The sequence below is a fragment of the Platalea leucorodia genome (assembly GCF_965183815.1).
Source record: "Platalea leucorodia genome assembly, chromosome: 5".
Taxonomy (NCBI): Eukaryota; Metazoa; Chordata; class Aves; order Pelecaniformes; family Threskiornithidae; genus Platalea; species Platalea leucorodia.
In genome coordinates, this window is record NC_138827.1 from 70149838 (window position 1) to 70173596 (window position 23759).

Here is a 23759-nt window from a genome sequence, read left to right on the forward strand (position 1 = left end):
CTGAAAAATTGCTGCAACACACCTTATGACGTCTAGTTCTAATAAATTGAAAGGTAACATTTATTTACCAGTTTTGAACAAAGACACTTAGCAGTACCCAAAAGCACACTGTTGCGCTCCTCATTTATTCATATTTAAACAAACACAATTCCACTAGGCAAATTGTAGTAGCCAAACATCACACATTTGTCAATAGACAGCAAATGTGCTAACTACAGCATGACATCAGATTCCATAGGTAAAAACTGTGGTAGTGAGGAAAATTTTAACTTGTCAGGTAGCAGTTAAAAAGTCAAAGCAGTCATATTTTGCTGTGAAGGTTGCCCCTCGCATGAAGTTCAAAAGTTAACGCCTGGAAAAGAGGGAAAAAAAAACAAAAACAAAAAAGGATGTGAGACAAATACAGAAATACTTATATGCAACCAGGGTATGATCCAAACCGAGACCTGGTAACACCAACTGAAATACCCCAACTGAGCCCAGCAGACCTCTACTTCCAGAAAACAGTTCTGAATGCTGAAAAGAACTACCGTGATCATCCTGAATTATGCAGGACAAATTACTTCCACCAGTCATTTTCTCACTGCTGCTGTAACTTATAGTAGAGCTACAGCAACCCTTCTAAAGTCCCTTTTCGTTTATTTGTCATGCACGATACTCATTGTGCGGTGCATTTTTTTTTCCTGACACAAAAACTTGGGAAAAAGAGAAGTTAGCATTAAAATTTGAGTGCAGCCTTCATTATGATTCATGATAATAAGAATAGTGGAGCTGTGCTTTTGCTTACAAAAAGAGAGGTGGTTAAGCAGGCAGAGAGCAGGAGAGAGGTAGAAATCCTAAGCTGAATATCGATTACAAATGAATCTCTCCCAGATATTGAGTAAATCACCAAAATGCTTAAGATTCAAATCTTACTGACATCGTCAACTATTTGTAAAATGGGAGAAAACAATTGTTTATCTTTCCTCAGAATTGCCAGTATTCACTGACTCTCAAAATGAGATATAAAAGGATTTATTTGTTAGAGTATGGTTATGGCATAGATAAAATAGCTGAGAAGTACCTGCTATAAATTAAGGCTGGATTTATTAATAATGCAAGCTTGACCCACTTCAATTTCATTTCATATTTATGGAGAGATGTGAATAAGTTTGCAATCCTTTTATCAACCTTCAATTTTAGTGGTAGAAGTAAGGAAAACAGCATGAATGGACATAGATGCAAAAGATAATGTATGCTTTCTTAGTGCAATATCTTATGTCTAAATTAATTTTCTTAATATATATATCTCACAGGAAACCATTAGTCTCAATTTATGATTTAACTGGTATAAATTACTTAAACAAAACCTGCATTTTCTAGTATCTGTACATTCTCAGAATTCTTCTCCACATGAAAAAGGGGAGAAAAAGAAGAAAAAAAACATGGTCTATATAGGTCTGCACAAACGCCAGGTGTTATTTTACCAAAGTAGTAAATACCTCAATAAATCTCTACCTCAACAATTTTAAACCAACTTCAGGCAAGAGTTAAGGTACTACATTTTTAATTTCTTCTGAAAAAGAAGTTGTTTTTATACTTCAGACAGAAGCAAGAATCACTTGAATCCAAATCTTTCACTTGGTTACATGTAATGCCATTAGAGGAAAAGGCATCCTCTTTTACCTTGGTCAGCAGCATCTTTCAGCCCTTGAAATAATTTGGAAAAGAATTTTTCCTTTCTTCATAATCTGCAAATGCAGAAGCAATAGGATCTGAGTAGAACATGACAGGCCTTGGTTCTTCATTGTTCATAGTGAAAGTAGCTGGGAACTTTCTGAGATCAAGACCCCTGCCCGAAAAATAAGCCTGGAGCGTTCTGAAAAACTGAACATATTGCATACGTGAAAATAGAGCATGCCCAACAGAGACTAGTTATTTCTACTGACACAAAGTAGATATAATATATGTTCCTATGTGGGATGAAATCCTTTATTTTGATCATAAACTGGTACAATATAGACAATATAATTCAGACACGTCCACTCCGTCCATGGCTTATACACCTTATGTGGTGTCGAAAGACCACCAACTGTTTACTGATCATCTATGCTCCCCACTGAACCACAGACGATTCAAACTGTATCCCTTATAAAACAGGCACAGGAAAACCCTTCCTGAGAGCAAACAGTACAGTTCTGTTACACATTTCCCTAAGAGAAACGTTCTCTAAGAGTTAGCAACAGTGGGCAATTGATTTGAACTGGCCCCTTAGATTGCTTAAAAGTAAAAATTAATGCTTCTTAAAACAGTGAGGAAAAACTGTGGGAAACTGAGGTGGTTTTTTTTTTTTCCTTCACAAATTCCTTATAAGATCTTGCAAATGTTCTCTTAATGATATTTTCTGAGCTGCAATTAACTTTCAGAGCTTTAGCCACTCTTCATGACAATGTATCAGATGCAAACTTATTTGTACTTCCAGAAGACAAAACAACATGCAATCAACAGAATATGCATTTGAGAGAAACATAATAATCATTCCTCTTCTGTTTCATAAAACAAGTGGTTGCATAATCAAAATACATTTTTAAAAACTGAAGCTGCTGGATAGAGATATAAGGAAGCTTTATGCACTACTGCACACCGAGAATGTCTCTTCAGTTAAGGGGTACATCTTGACTGAAGAATGCTCATCAAGTTGTGGTTATTGACTATACAAAGGGCAGTTACTAATACTGTATTTAACGGGCCCCTCTTCCCTTTAAATTTAGCAGATAAAAATTCTCATGATGGAAAACAAAAAACCCACACAAAACTTAGGCTATTTTTCTTGCAGCATCTCCTTACCAGGTCTCTGTTTCTAGGGTTATCTAGAGGTTTCCATTTTTCTTCTGGTTGGAAAGGCGCACCCTTTGCCAATCCTCTCATGGCCAATACTGTATATAGACCCAGGAGCACCACTTTCCACATGTTGAAGAGATGAACAGACTATCTGTAAGAAGGACAACGAACCAAACTCCTTAAGTCCTACAGAGCTGTCACTGGTAACAAATAGAGCAAGCATGACAATCCAGTGGAGTTTTGAAAATAATTTATCTATGGCAAGGAAAATCTGCCTGCTGCAGACACATCCGTGTGCTATCAACTTTTTTTTTGTTTTCCTAGTACTAAAGTACTAAAGTACTAGGAAGGACAAATTATTCTAAAGAAGTATTTCCCATACCAAAGGTATTTCTAGACACTGGATTCTCTTTTTGAGAGGGACTAGTATGACATTTAACACGAAATATTTACAAATGTAAATTTACATTTGCTATTACATACAGCTGTTTTCATTGGCTGATTAGTTACAGCATCAGATCTTCGTGTGCTCCAAGGACGATGCAAAAACATGGCTTGAGATCCAGATAGCTCTGTTTTTAAAATCGCACGAAATGAAAGCGTACTACATATATTAATAAGCACAATAATAATACAGCCTGGTATAATATACTAGAGACCCATTTCACAACTTGATTCAAGGGAAAGAAAAAAAAAAAAAAAAAGAAGAAATAATTCTCCCTTTCACGTTCTTTAAAATAAAGCTTACCAGTGAATTTGGCTCTGGCTTGCCCCTTCTTGGTTAGTCTCCTTGTAATCTGTGAACAAACTGATCTCTGCACTTATATTTCTAGTGGACCGTAGGTGGGTGTCAATGACGTTAGCAGGAGTTCAAAAATACAGTAATGATTCCATTTCCATCCATGACATAAAGACCCTTGAGAATTTCATCCTTAATACTCTTAAGACCTGTTGCTATCGAACAGCGCAGTGCAAATTCCTCCTCCCTAAGCCGTATTGCAGAAAATTGGTGGTAAGCATATAATAAGTTTAAAACAATTTCCAGCAGAGCTAGCAGAACCGTATCAAAATATTACTTTTAATTAAAAGTAATCAGCCATATCTCTAGAATGGTGACTAACAGATAATTACAGCTGGTTGAATGGTTTTCAAGCAAGATGAGATATGGATCATTTTCTTGATGCTGGAGAGAGAGAGAGAAAAGTAAGGTCTGTTTCAAGATCCAAAATTATAACATTTTAATGGAAGTGTTGCTTTCCTACCCTGATTTTATCAGCAGTCAATATCCTCCTGTCAGACTAGAAACTAAGACAAAGACTGCAAGGAGGACTATGCTAATGTACCTTGGCCTTATTTCATAGCATTCTTCATCTCAAAGCTGCTCAAATTTTTTGCTTATAATTTCATTATACTCTTCGCTCCACTATTTAGATGATACTTGAGTTTGTATCGCATAAAATACATCTCTGAATAGACATGTTAAAACTAAAGATTTTTGGCCATTATCTTACTCCTGATTTTGGCCATTATCTTACTCTTACTGATAGATGTTCATTTCTGACTAGAAGATTTACATCTTTCTTTGGTTTAAATTTTGAAAGCAAAACAAAAACCTAACACCACCCTTCCAGGCAGGCAAAGTTGTGGACATCCAGACATCATTAGCAACACAGTAAACAAAATCCTAGCAGTGTTATTTTCATGACTGCAGTAATATATAAAAATACAAGTCAACTTATCCAGCTTGTATATTATTCTACAGACTTGGAATTAAAAAAAAATTCACACACACAAAAAAGAAAATACATCAAAACCCCATCAATTGCTTTTCATAATGGACAACTTCCAGATGGTAGACTCATCAAGAACCAGAACAGCAGTAGCAAGGCAGGACCCAATGCGAGGGGACTTTCTTTGTTGATTTTCCAGGTAGATACTTATTTCTAGTTTAATTTTGTGCATGATTTACCTTCTAAATAATCGAGAGGCAGAAATATGTTCCTCTAAAGGAAATGACAGGAAGGGGAAATGGCTTGATTTACAGATTGGGATTAGATTTTAGTTCCTTAACCAGCTTAAAAAACAACAAAACAAAAAACAAAAAACAAAAAAGGGCCAGAACAGCAGGCAGTTTTCTTCTATCCTTCCCCCCCCTCAATTCTTTTATTCATTTATTTAGAAAGAAGAAACTGGGGGATACGCAGTATATTCAGCTAGTAAAAACACACCAAAATAATCTATAAATTTGAAACAAGTTTTATTACTGTAAGAATTTAGGCAGTTTGGTTGACTGATGCAGTGTGCAGATATGCAAGAGATTCAATTCGCATATAATTTCTGTGAGCCGTCTTAAAAAAAAAAAAAAAACCAAAAAAACACCACAACACCTTACAAACTTGTATTGCTGCTTCCTGAGCTAAAGTTTGAGAAACTGTTTGAGCTAAAAGTCTGTTTAGACTTAGTGCTCATTTTAATGTGGTTTTTTGTTGGTGGTTTGTTGTTTTTTTTTTTAAAAGATAATTTCATTATAGCTCTTTCCTTCAGTGAAAGTCACATACGAGCAGACCACATTCATATTAAAATACTATTAGTATAGTTACACTGATAGGACAAAATTGCATCCTCCTTTGAGAACAGTAGCTAGTTTGACAAATGCTTTCCAAGCCAGATGTCAGTGTGCTGCCTTCTTAATGCAACCAAATTTAAGCACTAGGTTTTCTTGACATATTATATATATAGACACACATCTCCAGCAAACAGCATCTTTGGAAAGTGGCTATACTAATTATATAGCCCTTGTGGCACAGTAAGTAATATTCATGTGTATTTGAATTCAATTGGACTGAAGCTGAAAAATGCTCGTAGCATTGCTTGTTCACTTTCATGCAAGTTACTTCAAAAAGGTAAAAATCTTGTTCTAGAACAAAAGGCAAATTTAAAACTAATTCGTTTAGCTGAGAACAAGTTTTATACATATGATGGTCTATATAAACTCTATTATTCACCAAACATTTTCCATTTTATTGCACTTCTCATTCGTGATAGCAAGGCAGGTATAACAGCCTAAGGCGCACGAGTTAAGATACTGAGACAAGCCTCATCAGGTATGACCTTTGTTGTATTCTACTTGAGATGTGAAAGAAGTGTCTGTTACTTAAAGTACTGCTCTAACCACAATGCTTTGGTTAACCGATTTTATTTTCTGCTTAGAATCCCAAGTATTACAAGTTCGAAGGAAAAGCACCAAACTGCTCCACATGAGTACCTGAGCAAAGACTAAAGGCAAATGTTCATCACGACACTCGTTAGCATGTTTGTACAACAGAAGTACAGGTAACATTCACAACACTCTACAGAGTATGACTGGTAAGTGGCACTTTTTGTGAATTACAACCATTTATACTAATGCAACCATGTTAGAACACCATACAAAAATATCCAGAAGTGTTTATTTAGCAGAGCGTATGCTATACAGTGTAGTCAGTCATGCATACTTAGATAAAAAAAAGACAAAAAAATGTGAAGTATACACTGCAGACAGGGAAACCATCAAACAAAATACGAACGTCCCACAGCAGCTCCCACTCAAGTTGTCCTCAACTTCAACAAAAAAGTACCAGTATCTAAAAGCACAGTTTTAATCTGAGATTTCAGCTTTCAGCAGTTTCAACATTAGCTGAAGATACCTGTTCTCCGAGGTTTTCTCAGCATCTCACAAGACAAGGGCTTTGCCAACACTTATCATGCATTGCATGATCTGTATTTGAGAATTCAGTTATGAACATTTTAATAAGCACAGTAATTTATTATAGCATTATTCAAACATATTTATAAATAAGACCCTGTCAACATCTCTCAAAACCTGTAACTACTAAGAATTAGCTCCACCTACAACACCAGATTTACACTAGCTATATAAGAATTGAAAACAGAGGAAGAGTTAAAAACATATGACAGGTTGCTTGTGAAGCGATACAATTTTCCAAAAATTACATGTGTTCTTCAAAGTTTTAAGTCCTCTCAAAACCAACCAAACAACAACCCCCTCCATCCCCCCCAATTACCCAAAACAGGTATTTTGGCCAACATTATTCTGTCTTTGTGCTTGGAAAAACAATTAAAAGGTAAGTAGGGAATCAAATTATTAGGCCTAGGTTACACAGTTTTTCTAGACTAATCATCATATATAAAGGCCTTAAAGGTAGTTCTGCCCTCTTAATGATTGCAATACTAGAGTATTTCTGTAGCTAGGAAATCAACAGTGGCTAGGATTACTGAAACAACATCATCACAAAAGAAAGAAGAGAAAGTTAGATGACCAGAACGAGAGTTTTAAAAGTCCTAAATTAACATACAGAAGGAAGTAGCAGGGAAGACACAAAAATTGCATGTTATCTTTTGTGCCACAGCATCCGCAGCATTGTGGCAGCCAGGTTCAAGTTAGTTCTCAATAAAAGAAGGGTAATAACTTTGATTTGTATTGCTTCAATTACTGTGATCAGCTGACATGCAGTCATTTTGTGTGTATATCTAAATATCCACAGTCCAATGATAAGCTTTGAGATGGCATCTTTATTCAAGATTCAGTATTACACAGTACTAATACTGGGGGGGCGAAGTCAGAATTTGGGGGGGGGTGTGTGTGTTCAAAACATACAAAGAATCCTGTAGAGACACATAAGGAAAGCCAGTGGTGGCTTTTCCTGAGCTCTTCATATTAAAAAATATACATAAGAAATCCTTCTACTGTATCAAAGCAAGATTTTAAGATCTTGGCTATTTCTGGTTTTCTTTAACAAATTGAGAAGAATGTATAAACCTTTTTTTTTTTTTCCCCCCAAAACCTTTCAGGGTTTTACATATGAAAATTTTTTCCTAAAAAGTGAAATTCATTATTCAAAACTTCTGGAGCTTTAACACAGTGAACCAACCCCACCCCTGTCTAGTTTTCTTCTCATACTGGCATAGATATTGATACTCAATCGCTTAAATATAATATTTTGCTTAAGCTACAATTAGACGATTTTTTATTTTGAAAAAACTAAAGAACAAGATTTTTAAATAGAATTTGACATACAGACTTTGAAGTTGAGACAGATATCTGAAACTAGTTTTCCTTCATTATTTTTCTTTTTGTCACAATAGAAAGACTTGAGACATTAAGGTCAGCTAAAGCTTTCTGACTTTGGTTGGTGTGATTCCAAACCACAAATATACTATACTTGTCATAAATCTTCATTTCTGTAAGTGAAGTAAAAGTGGGTCAAAATAAATTTAAAAAGTATTTTCCCCAAATCAAGTTTCAGTATGATCCACACAAATATTTTTGGTCAACTTCAAATATCAAATATAAGGCTACAGAAGTCCACAGGCTACAGTTAGAGTGTATTCATTTACTGGTTTAAGGCACAGTATTTTTTTTTTGCTCTAGAAAGCTACAAGTTTAAAGTCACAGTGAGGAATTTCACATTTCAATTTTGGTCTGGCACTCTAATTACATATGTCACATCTACTACTTGTAGACTTCTGGAAAATATTTCAGTTGTCAGGTGCTACAGTCTCAAATACTGTTTTCACACTCAAAGTGATGTAAGTGGAAAATACTGAAGCCTGAATTGATCCCAAATAGTGCACTTACCATTTTATAAAACTAAACATCAACACACTTGCACATTTGATACTTAATATATATACCCTGAAATTATTTCAGTTGGAGGGAAAAAAAAAAAAAAAAAAAAAAAAAAAGTCTTTGCTGGTATTTCAACAAACATGCAAAACTTCAATAGAACAACAGTCTACAGGACAGCTGCTGCATATCTTCACTAGGTCAGTCACAGTGCCTGCTGTTACTGTGAACATTATGGTTTGTACTACAGCGGAAGGATACTGCAAACCAAGGATAACTGCGTATGGAAGGAGGAACTGGAATTATGTGCTGCAAAATAACAAGTTCGTGTGTCCCATTCCTGACTTTTATAGACACAAAATTAGCTCTGATACCACAGAGATTCCTACAGAATCTAGACTGCAACCTGCCAATAACTGTAGAGAGGCCATGCTTACAAGATTTGTTTACGACAGCATGAGCAGCAAAATCTGTTTGCATTTAAGAATGCAAAATGAGACCCTAAATCTTAAGCAAAATTAAAGTCAAAACATCACAGCTTTGACTCAGGTTTTCATGCTACAAGACAACAAGCACATATTTGAGGCAGTTATGTGCTTAGATACCTGAAAAATTGAGGTGCTGGGCAGATTCGATTAAGTAAGAGCTATAGAATTTTCTCCTTAAATGCTTAAAATTTATTTTTAACAGCAGTAATATTTAACAAGATGAAATTTATAGATTTTATTTAAACTTTAAGATAAATGAGCTGATTAAAAGCTTTGAATACATTCTTCCATAAATAAGAATATACATGAGAAAATATAATATTTGTAAAAGGTTTTCAAATAAACTTTTAGAGATTTTAAGGATTCTATTACGAATACTAGCTTAATGTTCCGGATCTAAAAAAAGGTAGAAAAACAATTTTATGTTAACATAAAAATGAATCTGTTTTCAATTGTCATTCATTGGCACCCATTTCCAGAGGTATACAAGAGCAGCATGTAGCTTTGGTGACAAAAGTATGTCTCCCCTAAAGGAACGGTGATGAAAGTTTTAAAACCTTTCACAGTACAGTGCCAAGTGCTTATAAGAGCTAGCTTGATCATCTCCCAGAAAGAGATGTAAAAAGTCAAAGCTGTAAATTGTGACTAACATTCATCATGAAATGGAAAATAAACATTAAGAACTTAGTCTGTTCTACAGCTATTTTCTAGTAGCTTAGTGACTTAAAACAGCAGCACAGTTATTGTACAGACACTAAACCGCTACCAAAAACATTTTCAGTAGCTCAGAGTACTGAAGGTCTGTAAATGGCTGGGTTTTTTTACCAGTATAAATAAGACAAAAGTCTAAACACACTCATCATTGTATTGAAATCAAACTTGATCAAATGAAAGCTTCTCAAATGTTTATGCGTATTCACAGGCACATAATCAACTTTATTCTGTCCTGTGGAAGCTTAGAAGCAGATGTATCAGATTTCAGAAAAAAAGTCAAGTAACAAGTTCATAACCTTGTTATTGGCAAACACATGGAAAATTAAGACTGTGTATCAAATACCAATGTATGCAACAATGTTTTTTGGGTTTATTTGGGTATCAGTACATTTTATTTTATTTTTTTAAATGCTGACTTTAAAGGTAGCCCAATTAGGTTATAGTTGAAAAGTTCACTTAGACATACAGGGAGTCTCTATGTCTTCTGCAATATATTACTACTACACTGTTTAGGGTTTTGTTGTGTTATTGGTTTGTTTGTTTTAAAACTTGGCAAGTTACTATTTTGGAATGAATTGCTACATGTATCAGCTCACTCAAAGCCAAAATCAGACCAGAACTCTGTATTTTAGAAATAATGTTAACTTAAATTCCAGTCACTACAATTTTTTTGGAAACAAAACAAACAAAAAGAAACCCCAACCAAAACCCAAAAAACCAATCCCACTTTTAACAGGATGCTGAAACATGACATACTGCAACCAACTTCTAAACCAAAACTGAAAATACCACCTTTGGACAACATTCCTTCATTCAGTTTCAAGGTACATTTGCTAATTCCAGTTAAGAGGTAACAGTTTTTCCTTACCAGACAAATATAGACCTTTTATGAATTGTTAGCTACTGGTGTAGCTATTATGATTGCAGCATGATAAGACTATGAGGAACACATTTGATCATATCAACCAGAAAAGATTAGAGACTTGAAGAACAATTCAGGGTATGGAGATGTGACTAAAAGCTTCTCATTAAATCTCCCCCTGCCCCTGCCAAAGAAAGATTCTGCTGTACCTAAAATTAGTGACATTTTGTACTCTACATTCTTACCCTGCTTTTTTATTCCATTTCTGATAGGTTATAAAAAATATTAGAGAAGAGCCACACAAATAGTTCTTATTTTGAATGCATCCTGAGGTACAAGCCAAAAAACGGTGACTTAATCTCAATTTAAATGCTTGATTATGTGGCATAATCTCCATCTAAATGTGGTGAACATCCACATGGATGAAGAACAGTGGTTTTGCAAAATTAATACCTCAACTTCAGAAAAAGGAGAGAACAACAGAATTTGGGCCTGCATATTAATAGAAATCTTCCCTTATAGAACAGAGGTCTAATCCATTACAAGTTAATTTGTGTCTTGATCTTCTCCCACACAGTCTAGATAATCTAAAATTTGAAGAATAAACTGGAATTTTAATTTAGTTAAAGGTACTAAGAGACATTACAATATATTTGCCAAAAGCTGTTTTATAAATGCAGCCTACTCATAATAAAGGATATTTCAGTAATATTTATACTTCCTCATACAATTAAAAGTATTTATATTGAGTTAGCCTATGTTTCTGCTGAGATTATAAGTGTGAACAGTGGCAGAACTAAAGATTCGCATAACAGAAGCCTCTTCTCCAAAACTAAGAACAAACAATCATTGTATTTTACCTGAAAAACGATTTTAGACTGTTATAAAATCTTGTCCTTTTCAGAATAGCAAGTAGGCTAATTCGTCCTCTCTTAGAATGGAATGAATTGTTCTCTGGACTTGTTCTAATCCTATCCCCCTCCATTGATTATACAGAAAAGCTAGTTGGGATTAGACACCTAATCTCTCAAACTGCCAAAGTTACACAGTCCACCATCACTGCAAAATCCAGACGCACATCTCCAAGAACAGTTTTCATCTAGCAAATGACACAGAAAGCGTATAAATCCAAAGTAGCAGTAAGACTTCCCCTCCTTCCCCCAGTGAAGGTAAACCATCTCTGAAAAAAAGGGAGCGTTGAGGGAGATGTGATAAATTCTGTCATCTGGAATCTCAGGCTCAGGATTATATCTATTCCTACCTCCAATGTGAAAATCAGGTAGGAATCTATGCAAGATTCTGTAACCCATTTCATGAAGAGTGGTAACAACTATCAATGCAATTCCCAGCTTTAAAAATATCATTAAATGAAAAAAATGGTGTTATTCTATGCTGCTGTAATTCAGTAAGTTACACATTGTGGCAGATTTTGGAAGCTATCAAAGCTACTACATACAGAGGTCGTTTGCTCTCCTTATTCTGATTATTATTTTATTCCACCAACAGCTCTAACAAATGGGTTTGTGCATAAAGAGTCCATTAAGATGGCAAAGCGAAATCAGAAGTAAAATACAGTAGTAAGCCAAAAGGACCATGAAGGTCAAGGAAAATTATCTTCCACAGAAATCAGGTCCTGCACATTTCACAGACAGCCTTTTACCAACCCCAATGCAGTTCTGCCACCATCTTTCATTCACAGCCATTTGAAAGTAGAAAAACTACTCTATTCTTCTATGTCTGAACAGCAATTTTTAGGTTAAACCAACTGATGGATTTAGCTACAAGTATATTCAGACACACAAATTATCTTATATACATATACTGTAGCATACATTTGATTAGAAAGTATCAAGATGTAATCTATTCAAATAATTTTTCTGATTTACAAACACTATGTATAATCTAACCTTTTTTTTTAAAAAAAGGTTAACACTAGAATACCAGCACATAGATCACTGATAACAGTGACAGTGGTTTGGTTAACTACAATAGTCTTACTCAGTAAAGCAGTTTTAGTGACTTACTGATAACTTGAACTGCTGACTTGGATATATGCGGACAACACATGTGCTTAGTTCACGTTTGTCCTTCATTTTGGAAAGTCACTGTGTGAATGAAGTCTTTCCAGCCAGCTCAAATGAATTGACCCTAACAACACGCTAGAACTAACTGAGGCACTTTAGGCAAGATTAATGAGATACGATAAAATTAATGGGTCAGGCTGGCTGTACTACTCTATCAGGAATATACTTGATTGACTGTAGGTAGCAGATTTCCTCTTACTATTCGCTTAAGATGATTGAGCTGGTCTAGTATTTCCATATGAAGATAACAGATATTTTGGACAGAGCGGAGGCAGCTAACACAGAAGCAAGTAGTAGGCTCATGTCTACACAGAATCAAGACATCATTTTAACCTAATGGCTACTGAGATTTCTTCTGTTGGCAAAACACATACCCAGGGGACAGAATTCCTTACACATAGCTATTTTAGGCTTTATTATAAATGGCAGTCACTGTAGCATCTAGGCACTAAGATAATACTTTATACGGAGCTAATAATTATGGTCAGTATTTCCCACTATCACTAAGAATTTGTCCACGTGAGGAAGTTAGCACTGTATGGCAGGGTATGAATTTACAGTGTTGTAACTATTCCATATTAATTTAATGTATGGACATTCATTATGAGGCGGTTGATTCTCCATTTACAACAGGAAAAAAAACCCTGCCTTGTCTACTTGGAAACAGTGCAGTACAGCAACTGCACGGTAAACTCACACCGTACCTCAATGTTTGCTAGCTTCTACATATGGACAAGGTCCAAGGAGTAATTTCAGAATTGACAAAATTCCAGAGAAAACTGACAATGTTTTAAAACAACATTAGAGCAAATTGTTTATGAATCTGCTGGTATCCTTCCTGAATAGAAAGCTACACAGAATATTGTTGTTTTCTCACTCTCACAAAAAGTAAAATGCATAAGACTTTCAAAAATCTCACAAATGTTCAACTCACACTGATTGAACGAACGATTTGATAGAAATAACAGTTCTATATAAGCAGTACATTCTAGTTTGTCTAGACACAACTGTGGCAGCTTTTAAATGTAGCATAAAACGATTAACAGTATACTTGGCTGTGTATTTTTTGTGATAGTCACAGTGTGCTTGAAATGTATTGAGTTTTAACCAGCATAATTTAGACCTGCAAGAGATGCAAGTTCAGAACATATGCACTGTATGGCATAGTGAGTAAAAAAAAGTCTGTTTCAGCAAAGTAGTATAGTGAAATATCAAAATGTCTACAAGGCAAACAGAGTATTGAGATGTTACACTGATATGATTTATGTGCTTACACACACACACACTTAATTCACTTAATTGTCACAGTCAGGAAATAAACACCATGAAAAGCTTTCTAAGCAACATGAACAGAACCAGGAACTTTTCATAAAGTATTCACAGTTCTGTTCTCTTTCCCGTATAATGTAAATGACTGATGGTACAGGCATCTCTCTGTTGAGATTTGCCCTACCTCCAGTGTTAAGTTTCTAGGCTGCACTGTTCTTCCTGCCTATAACAGATGTTACACAATACAACACAGGACATGTAGAAGAAGAGAAAAGGTTACAAAGTGTGGTACTTTGTATAAATGCGCTCGTCCAAAGGTCAACATTGCAACAGACAAAGGGAGTGGAACTTTGGCTGCGATCTTCAAGAGTTTACTGTAAGAATATAAACAAAAGAATTGCCATTTTTGTAGCCATACATGCAGAAGGTATGCAAATACCATATTTCACTTTCTTTTGAAAAATAATTTATAGATTTCGAGGCTTTGTTCATTTTAAAACAGAACAAATAGGTCTAATGGGCAATAACAATTGATGCACAAGCAGGAGCAATTATTCAAAAAGGCTAATAAAATGTCATTTAAAAACAGTCATATTAATTCAGAAATAAGTTCTCTGTAACAAAGAAAGACTTAATGTTTTAGATCATTTGAGTTAACAGGTACTGCTCAAGAGGATAAACTATATTGGTTATTATTCACTGTCTTTCATGAGGCACTGGCTAATTTTATATCTGAACAAGAAATGCTCTACCTGTCAGCAAAACAAAGTGCTCAAAACTTCTTCATCCAGTAGAAAGCACGTTACATTTCCACAAGTGTGCCCATAAAGGTGAGTTACAAGAATATAACTAGAATGGTTTAGAATTCACTTTTCCTTGTAACTTTCTGACAATAATGGCTGAATGTATTAGGATTCTGTAACATTTGGAAGGATTCAAGGAATTATGAATGAAAAAGTCACAGTTAAAGAAGTCTTTATGCAACTGATTGTTTAGATAGTAAATACTTCATTTAAGTTCATGTGGTAAATACAGGTGATTTTCTCCACGTAGCTGAACTACAGGTAATTTGCATGCATTTTACCCAGTCTTTCGCATTTAACCATATGAGTTCATGAATCTCTGTAGGCTGAACAATTACATGTCTGTGCAGAATAAATTAAGTTTTACCACACAAATGGAAGTAGTAAGAAAGAAGCAGGAAACAAAAACTGGAGATTAGGCTACAATACCTTGATTTCATTTCAGAAGTACTTGAATTCATAAGAATTTCTAAAACGCATACGATGATAATAGCTGTAGATCTACATGGATCAGGATCAAGTCTAACATTGTACCTGCAAAGAAACGGTTTAAAAAACATGTTACTTCTAAACTAGGCTACCAAATAAAATCCAAGTTGGGAACAAGCATGTGCTGATAACAACATACATTAAATGTATATGGCATCACACCATGATTTTAAATCTTTTCTGAATCTTTACTTTCTTCCACATATCGCTGATTCACTCAACATCTACTTATACCATAACATAAACCAGATTGCATAGGAAAACCAATTATAATTAACAGAAGTCTTTGATACTATAAGATAGCTAATAATGTAGAGTCAAACATTTGCAATTTTTATTATCTTGAAAGGTTCATATTCTTTTCTTCTACCTTACTGGCAATTTAAGAAGTTACCTGAGATTTTTTAACCAATAAATTAAAGATGGCAAGTTGAGCAGCACAACCCATGTGAATAAATTGAGAATTGTAACATGCATCTTAAGACTGTTAACAGCTTCAGCAATTGTTGTACTGTTGGAAAGAGATTGTGTTGCTTCTGAAATACTGTCCATTGAACTCTGGTTTTTGACTGTGTGTATACTGGAGTTCTGTGAAGTTTCTTTTGAGTGGTCTGAATCCTGAAAATAAAAGACAGAAGTCAAAAACATGCACCCATGCTGGGGGAGGAGGTGGGAAAAACATCATCATAACAGTATCACACCAGCTTTGATTTAAGAAGGAAATTTGCAATTTATCCCTCAAAAAGCCATCAAAAGCGAAGTTCAATAGTTCAATTTTAAAGCATCTAGATTTAACCAGAAATTTCTCATACACTAATAGTTTCTATGTCTTTGGAAGAAAAGAATGGAGAGTGGAGATGCCCTGACACCAATGCAGTGATAAGAAATGGAGTTCCTGGAAGAAGGAAGAACAGAATAAAAGAAGTAATAAAGCATGCAGGTGAAAATCACAGATGATCATTCATGGAAAAAGATACAGGAGGTAATGCAACTGGGAGTAAAACATGAGCTGTAGGAATAAATAACAAAGATAAACTAATGAGTTGGCAGATGGTAACTTCCAATGACAGAAAAAAAAACCCAAAATTAAACAAAATTATATGGAGATGAAAGAAGAGGAGAGAATTTAAAACTAAACATACAAAAAAACATTCAAAGAAACCCAAAGATAACTGTCAACAACTTTCTCTGGAAGACTGCTTTTTTAACTATGTTCTATGTTTGCAAAAAAGAACAGGTAGTTATTGTATGCTTGTATCCACACCTGCTTACATCTTTGATCCTATACCTTAAAGTAACTGAAAAAAAGAAATGAAGTTCACAATGCATGAAACCCAATGCTTCTTCACTCTTTTTTAAATAGCTCCCAATTTACTGCAGTCTCAGTCCATATCCATCTAATAAATCATATTTGTCATATCCTGATTAAAAAACCCCTAAACTCCACAAACTACCTATCTGGAAAAAATATTTACCTGTACTATAGATTATTACCTAGAAATTAAATTTATTTTTTTAGATAAGGCATGTATAATCAAATACCAAAATTTAGACAAAAACCATTGTTCTGTATGTATTGAGAGACTAAGTTTTCTTCTTAAATGTACTTCAGACAAGCTCACACTGCAGTGATCTTGAACAGTGAATGCAATAGTCATACGTGATGGAACAGTCTACTCGTGTCCTGGCTTTTCTTTCACATCATGCACACAGTAAGTAAACTACAGCCATCCAGTCATCGCAGCACAACCTAATACTACCAAGGCAAAATGATAACTTCATAATGCATAGGTTTGCCAATTTTTGGTCACCGTTTTGAACAGAAGCAGGAAACAGACTTACCCCATTGAGCATGTTTTGTTCTGCTCTTACATTCACATGCAGTTTTATAACCTGTAAGACAAACAGTTCAGCTTTTTTAGTAATGTTTCTTCACAAAAAAGCTGTAATGTAGAAGAAAAAAAAAAATTTGGGCTACTTATTTTTTGTCGCTTTTTATAGCTAGATGATTCTAGGGCCCCAGTGGAGCTGCAGTGCAAGAACTCCCTCTGCCTTTTTTATCAGCAGCATCCAAAGTGCTCTCTTAAGGAAGGATTTCCAAGCACAGAGAGAAAACTTATGCTGTTCTGCTTTCTCCCCTTCCACTGTGCTCGACAGAATACAGAGTGGAAAATCTGCATATTCCTCACCTCCTCCTGCTAATTCAGTTCTGCTTCCCTTTCTGCAGAAACCCATAAACAGGCCACAGAGGACAAGTCCCACATCAGGGATTTACAGCAAAAGGGGGCAGTGATGTCAGCATGGGAACATCCTTCACAGGGTAACCCTATGTCACAGGGAGTTCAATGAGAGACAGCGCTGTTCCTTAGGCTGTGCTTTTAGCTGCCACCTACCTGCTTCAGACCACCTGGAAGCTGCTCTGCTTTGTGCCCCTACTTCCAGGTGCATGCTCCAATGCTTCCCTAGTAGCTTAGTAACTGATTTAGCAGCTATATAACCAGAGGGTTAATCAGATAAGTTAGACACTCTGATGGAAGGAAGACCATGGAAACTGAATGGCAGGGACTAAATACGGATCTTTGTGGCACTACCCAAGGGATCAGATTAGACATACAATAAGACTATCCTAATTCTACAATATATCCACCCTCCTTCCTTTTATTCCATAAAGATTTGTGAAAAGCCTTTAAAGATAGAAGGTATTCTGCAGGACATTCCAAGTCCTCCCTTTGCTAAAGTGTCTCTTCACGGGAGTTATTAGTCTTTGATTTGATAACATTACCTATCTATAAGTTAAGAATTGCAATTATATGCATTATTGTAGTGGGTATACGGGATCATACGTTTCTTTGGAAGAAGTGTTATCAAAAGAAGAAAAATAATTCTAAAAATTACAAGATTGTGAGAGTCTGATAAGTTCAAAAAAAGACCTATTTCAAATATGCAAATACTATCATTTAAGTATGAAAAATGGTAATCTGTATTTTTGCTTTTAACATGGGGTTAATTCAAAGCATACAAAATTTTGAATTCAGTTACAAATTCAAAATGTTTAGCCTTTCAGTACCTTAAACAAGTATTGAAGATAAATAATGAATACAGCAAATGCACCGCAAGTGGTCCAGCTAACCAAAGCAAGGGATAACACTGCACAGAGTCTTCTGGGTGTCATCAACTTATCTTTTTGAAGTACAGTAGGTCTAAAAAAAGAAACAAACCTGCTGTTTTACTTTTGTAACAACATCAGACCTACAAAGAGCAAAGAATAATTCTGTTTCGTGAATGACTGAAAAGAATAAATTGTGCCTGAATACTGATTAAACACTGGAAAAATAAAGTTAGACAAGTTTTAACATACATACCAACTGCTGCACCTTCTAGAATGTTATATCTGTAACTAATATATTATTTTTACTTCATTTGGGGAACATAAAGCAAACATTGTTTCTGCACAGCTGCATCATGAAAGTGACTACTGCTACAAACGTTAATGCACTGCAGTGTTCCGTGACAGTACAGCAATATACAACAATAAGTGTCCAAGAGATTAATTCTGTGACAAACATTCTTCCCAGACAGGAATTTCTGCTTGCTTACAGTCTGAGAGACACAGAAAAGATTATTTTAAGTTTCTGGATTCCAGTAGATACGACAAAGAGACAAGTATGAATCTGAAATGACAAAGATGAGCTGAGAAGGTGTGACAATGAGGGAATGCAGTGGGGAGGAAGTGCAATAGAACTATGAAAAAGTCTGTACTGCTTAGATATTCGTGGAATATTCCAGTATTAAAATAGACATTGAAAACAGAAAAAGCATTATTTGGAAAATACAATTTTAAAAGCCTTTGCAACAAATACTGAAAATAACCACAAAAAGAAGGCTAACTGACAAGAACAAAGAATTCCACAGACAGCTAGTGACAAATTCTTTGCTGCTGGCCATATCAGATCATTTCAGAACACTGAGCATAAGTGAATACTATCTACTTTAGAGAGATCTATAGAAAATAAATGTGTTGGGTTTTTTCCCCCAAGAAATTCAGCAGTAGATCAAAAACTGTGTAAGCTACTAGAACTGTGTAAAGCACTAGGATTTTAAAATGAACCAGCTGACTTACAGGGAGGCACAGAAAATCTTATTTTCCTGCCTCTGCCCAAGACATTCTCAGGAGTTGCAGGAAATCAAAAGCTTTAATGAAAAGAGTACAAATTGAGCTAAACCCCTTAAAAATTTAGCAAGAGTAGTTTCAAAACTTAGAAGTTCATCACTTCATCACTTAAAACTAATACCGAAGCATCTACTGTAATTTATAAACAAGGTGGCTGAGAAGAAATAGCTGACACCACATCTATTATTTGCTAGAATAAGACCAGAAGTGCTAGTGATGAAAAAAGAAAGAGTTCATTTAGCTGATATTTTCTGACTAAAGAGCATCCCAACTTTCTGGAGACAGAGAGTTGGCTCAAATCTAGCTGAGGACTGTTATCAGTGTCAGAACAGTAAAACCATTAAAATAGCTAAGCATGCTACCCAATTTACTAATTTACTCTTTCAAAATCTTTTTATCTTCCTTGCTTTTTTTAAACCCACTTTCATATTTGAATACTCATCTGTACAAGCAAAAACATTCCAGTGTTCTTAGACATGATCTATAAAATTCATCAGTCTTGTAGAGTGAAATGAACATCCAAGGAGTTTTTGTCTTACAAACCTGTTAGTGTTCTTTAATGCAGTTTATCAATACGTATAATGAGGAATGGATTGCAATGCTTATATACATATATACATTTATTTTTTGAGCTGCTGATAAGGGAATAGCTCAGTTGCTTTCTTTTCCCCAACAAGCTTTCCTCAAAAACAAACTGAGAAACTTTAAAATGGCTGGTGAAGGAAAGAAGAAAGCCATTTATGTTCCTTTTGGAGATGTGGAATAAGGAATATGAGGCAATCCTCTTATTTCATTAGTACTTAACACTGACAAACCCAGATGTCTAAAATCATGTATGAACTACATTGCAGAATTCAATCTGCCCAAGCATTCACACTGAAGCAAACAGAAAAAATTGACAGGGTCACAGTCATCTAAAAGAGCATAATTATATAGCATAATGTTGTTTTACCTAATCAGAGTTAACCACAATGAAGAGAAGAGTCTCAAAGATGCAGAGAAAAATACTCCACTCCAGTAGGCAATGCCTGTCCCAAAAAGAAATAGAATCAGGGACACAAGGGGGAAGCATGCATCCCGACTACTCAGTACAGCAGCATCCACTTCTGGTAGTGACAGTGATTCCCATATCTCTCTAAACCAGTTAAACCTGCCAAAAACATGAAAGCAGTATTACTTATCACTTCCAGTTGCCATTACAGTAAGATATCCATCAACTCTTCCTCCTACTACAGCCTTTCAAACAAAATCACAGTCAGGTGTTCACAATGACTACAGATAAAATAATATTCCTCCCCACCAATAGTTTTACTGAACCTTCTGTTTTGGAAACTGCTTTAAATAAATAAGTTATGTAAACTCACCCCTGCAGAAACACAACAATGCTTATAAGAGGTTCTACTTTGTAGGGTTTAGCTCTCCTAACTAGTTCAAGGGAAAAGTCTGAACACTGGCCTAGAATCAAAAACAGAAAGCATCTATAATTATTATTTTGTCATGAACTTTAACAAAGAAGATCCACAACAAAAAGTAAATTCAGACAAAGGTTTGAAAATTTACTTTAAAACAAGATAACCATGTCTTATAACAGTACTGCAAGTCAGTATGCTTCATCATCAAGGCTCTTATTCACTGGATCACTCATATTAGGTAATATGTCACAAGAGCTTCTCTAGAGATTACGGAGTTTGTTACAAACACCACCTGAATTAAAATAAAAATGCATTTTGTCTGAAGGCATGTCTAAAAGTCTGCGAATCTCATCTTCATGCTACAAAAAGTGTTTTGTGCGTATTAACGATATATTTTAAAAACTTTTACATGTATTTTTAAGTAGACTTCTATTAATTCTAAAATATTGTGCAACATCAATCATTCACAAAGAAGGAACTGCAAACTAAAATAATAAGGAAATGTTCTGCTACAACGCAACCTTGGAGAACTACCAACAAACAAAAACCGAAACTGAAGAGCATAGATCCAAGTACTAGCACAAGTTCAATGATACTTAGCTTAAAAAATTCACAACAGCTAGCTGCTCTAATTGGATACTACTAATTGGATAAGTAATTTCTCTAAAAACATTTGTGTCAGAAAGAAAAATATTTTTCTAGAAAGCTACCTGTTGATATCAATGTGCTCAACTGTCCTCCATAAGTAAGAAGAATATTAGAAACAATATAGACAGGAAGAGCACCAGCATGGAATCTTATTATCTGAAAGACAAGGACATAAGGATAACTTTTAATTTATATATCTAAAAATATATTAAAAAAACACACACACAAAAATATTATCATGAAGCCAGCATGACAATGTGATTAGAAAATCTTTCTTAAAAAATTCGAACAGTGATGCACAATACTTTGATGCATAAGTATTTGATAACCACCATTAGCAATTAATGTTATATATGGAAAATGCTCAGATGTCTTATAAACAGCTAATCAAATGTGTTTTGATAAATGACCAAATTATAAATGAATGTTTTTTTTCCAGTCAAGACAAATATTAAAAGAATACAGTAGCACGTTAATGGTGTTTCAGTAAAATAAATTAAAAAATTAGAAGTAAAAGGTCACTTTCCAAGGAAAACCTGCATATAGTTATATATACTTTTGGGCAAACAATTTTTGGAAGCAATTTCGTGTATGTTTTAATTGGCTTCCACTGTCCCAAGTCATGATTAATATACAAATAGCACATATATTCTTCTAAAATAACAAAATGAAAAATCCTTGATATAAATGCATATATTCAAATAGAGAAACTTGCCAGTAGTATTCCAGCACTACACTTAAGTGCTTGCGAATTAATTACTTTTTAGAATCAGAAAACTGCAGATGGCTAGTCTATTTTTACCAATGTCAAAATGTATTCTTCATTGATAACCAAAGAAAATCTGTTGAAAAGGAGCATATGGATCTACTTAGCTGTTTTTTTCCTTACTTTTAGTTGATGCCAAATGTATTTTAAAGTTTTAAGACTACTGATTCATCAGGCAAGAAAGTGAAAGTGACCTACAGTGTCATCCCTTTACAGATATTCGGCTAACCGCAAAGCCAAGTGCTCAACATTACATTTGCTCTTTAGAGCTGGAGTGCTTTTCTACTCCTCTGAAAACTGAGGCCTGACATTTATCTGGATGGGATGCCTTGCCAAGTGACAAGGTTTTAAACGATCATTGAATAGTGTTCCTCTTGGCATCAAAAAGGAATTTTAAGTGCCACAGTAGGGAAGGGAGGAAGGAAAAACTTCTATAGATGCTACTGACATAAAAAACAATATAGTACTAGGTGGTTTTCTTACTTGCCCGAGGACCTGTAAAAGTGACGTCTTCAGAATTACCTTGATAAAAAAAGAAACATTTTATTATTTTATACAATGGTAAGCATAAATACAAAATACTTTTAAGAAGCCAACTTAAGTATTAGAATACAGCAATCCCATAGCTAAAAAGGTACAACAGCTTACTACTGACTTTTTAAAAACAAATGCTTTAAAGTTTTTCTTAGAAATGAGAGCCCAACTTTCAATATTACTTCAGCTGTTGCAAAATACTTGTAACATGCACTACTTTTACAAAAAGGCCAAAAAGCCTTTGCTTAGTATTTATTTTGATTAATTAGCTACATATTTTAAAAGACTGAATTATGCAAAAATTAAACAGCAATGCAAACTAGCTATAAAATAAATTTGTATTACTTACTTCATACTGACAGTCTGAGGAAGAGTAAATATTTAGCTCTGGAACCCTGCTGTCATTTTGAGGCTGAGCAATATGCAGTTTTGCAGAAATCTCAGTAAAAGATGGAACTCTGAAACAGCAACTTAATTGGTAATTGTTGTCCTTATAATCAGAAAAAGCCAAACATGCCTTAGCCTTCAACAAGTGCACGTAAAGCAGATCTAGTACACCAAGTGTCACCACAAGCTATGAGCGAAATGGTATAATGAACTTGTCTATCCTGTCCCGTTCTCAATCCACTGTCCTCTGAACTATCAAGGGGCATGGTACTAATGAAAACAGACAAGTTTTGCATTAGTGTACACACTGCCTCACAGAACACGTAAATATGCTGAGTGACAAGAACGGGAAGGACAGATTCTCAAGAATACAATTCAGTTTTCTGCAAGTATTATGTTGTTAGAAAATACAGGGAAAAAAAATAGGGAGGTATCCTTAAGACCTCTAAAATAAACAAGGAAGACAGTTTTCCAGCCATCTAAAATAAAGTCAGACTGTTCAACTGCCGTTCACAAGTGACACATATTTCAAGCCATATAATTTGATTTTGTCAGGACTATGCTGCTGAAGCAACTTAGGGCTGCTCTGTGATCCAAACCCTGGGTTACAGGAAGAAGCCAGCATCCAGAGCAGCCTCTATTCCCCACTCATGAGGGGGTCAAAAATTATGCCGAGAATTTCAGAC

General features: G+C 35.0%; 2 protein-coding genes across 3 annotated transcripts in view; both read right to left on the reverse strand.

The window, feature by feature from the left end:
- Positions 1–219: 219 nt before the first annotated feature.
- Positions 220–3677, reverse strand: LOC309590662 (uncharacterized protein C2orf66). Its single transcript, XM_082312038.1, has 4 exons — positions 3569–3677; positions 2827–2971; positions 1666–1866; positions 220–352 (listed from the first exon to the last, which is right to left on the reverse strand). The coding sequence occupies exons 2-3, from the start codon at positions 2947–2949 to the stop codon at positions 1684–1686; spliced, it is 306 nt and encodes a 101-aa protein (XP_082168164.1). The 5' UTR covers positions 2950–2971; positions 3569–3677; the 3' UTR covers positions 220–352; positions 1666–1683.
- The window catches only part of PGAP1 (post-GPI attachment to proteins inositol deacylase 1), a 42624-nt gene continuing 22197 nt past the window's right edge, over positions 3333–23759 (reverse strand). Inside the window, exons 18-27 of one of the 2 annotated variants that reach the window (XM_082312030.1) lie at positions 23036–23144; positions 22636–22674; positions 21449–21542; positions 20691–20781; positions 20279–20476; positions 18223–18355; positions 16998–17048; positions 15550–15773; positions 15096–15200; positions 3333–3806 (exon numbers count right to left, since the gene is read on the reverse strand). In XM_082312030.1, the coding sequence (XP_082168156.1) occupies positions 3680–3806; positions 15096–15200; positions 15550–15773; positions 16998–17048; positions 18223–18355; positions 20279–20476; positions 20691–20781; positions 21449–21542; positions 22636–22674; positions 23036–23144 (1171 nt within the window). In that variant the 3' untranslated portion in view covers positions 3333–3679. Of the gene's footprint in view, positions 3807–5643; positions 14238–15095; positions 15201–15549; positions 15774–16997; positions 17049–18222; positions 18356–20278; positions 20477–20690; positions 20782–21448; positions 21543–22635; positions 22675–23035; positions 23145–23759 lie in introns of those variants that run through there. The other variant, XM_082312031.1, reaches the window with a different exon arrangement.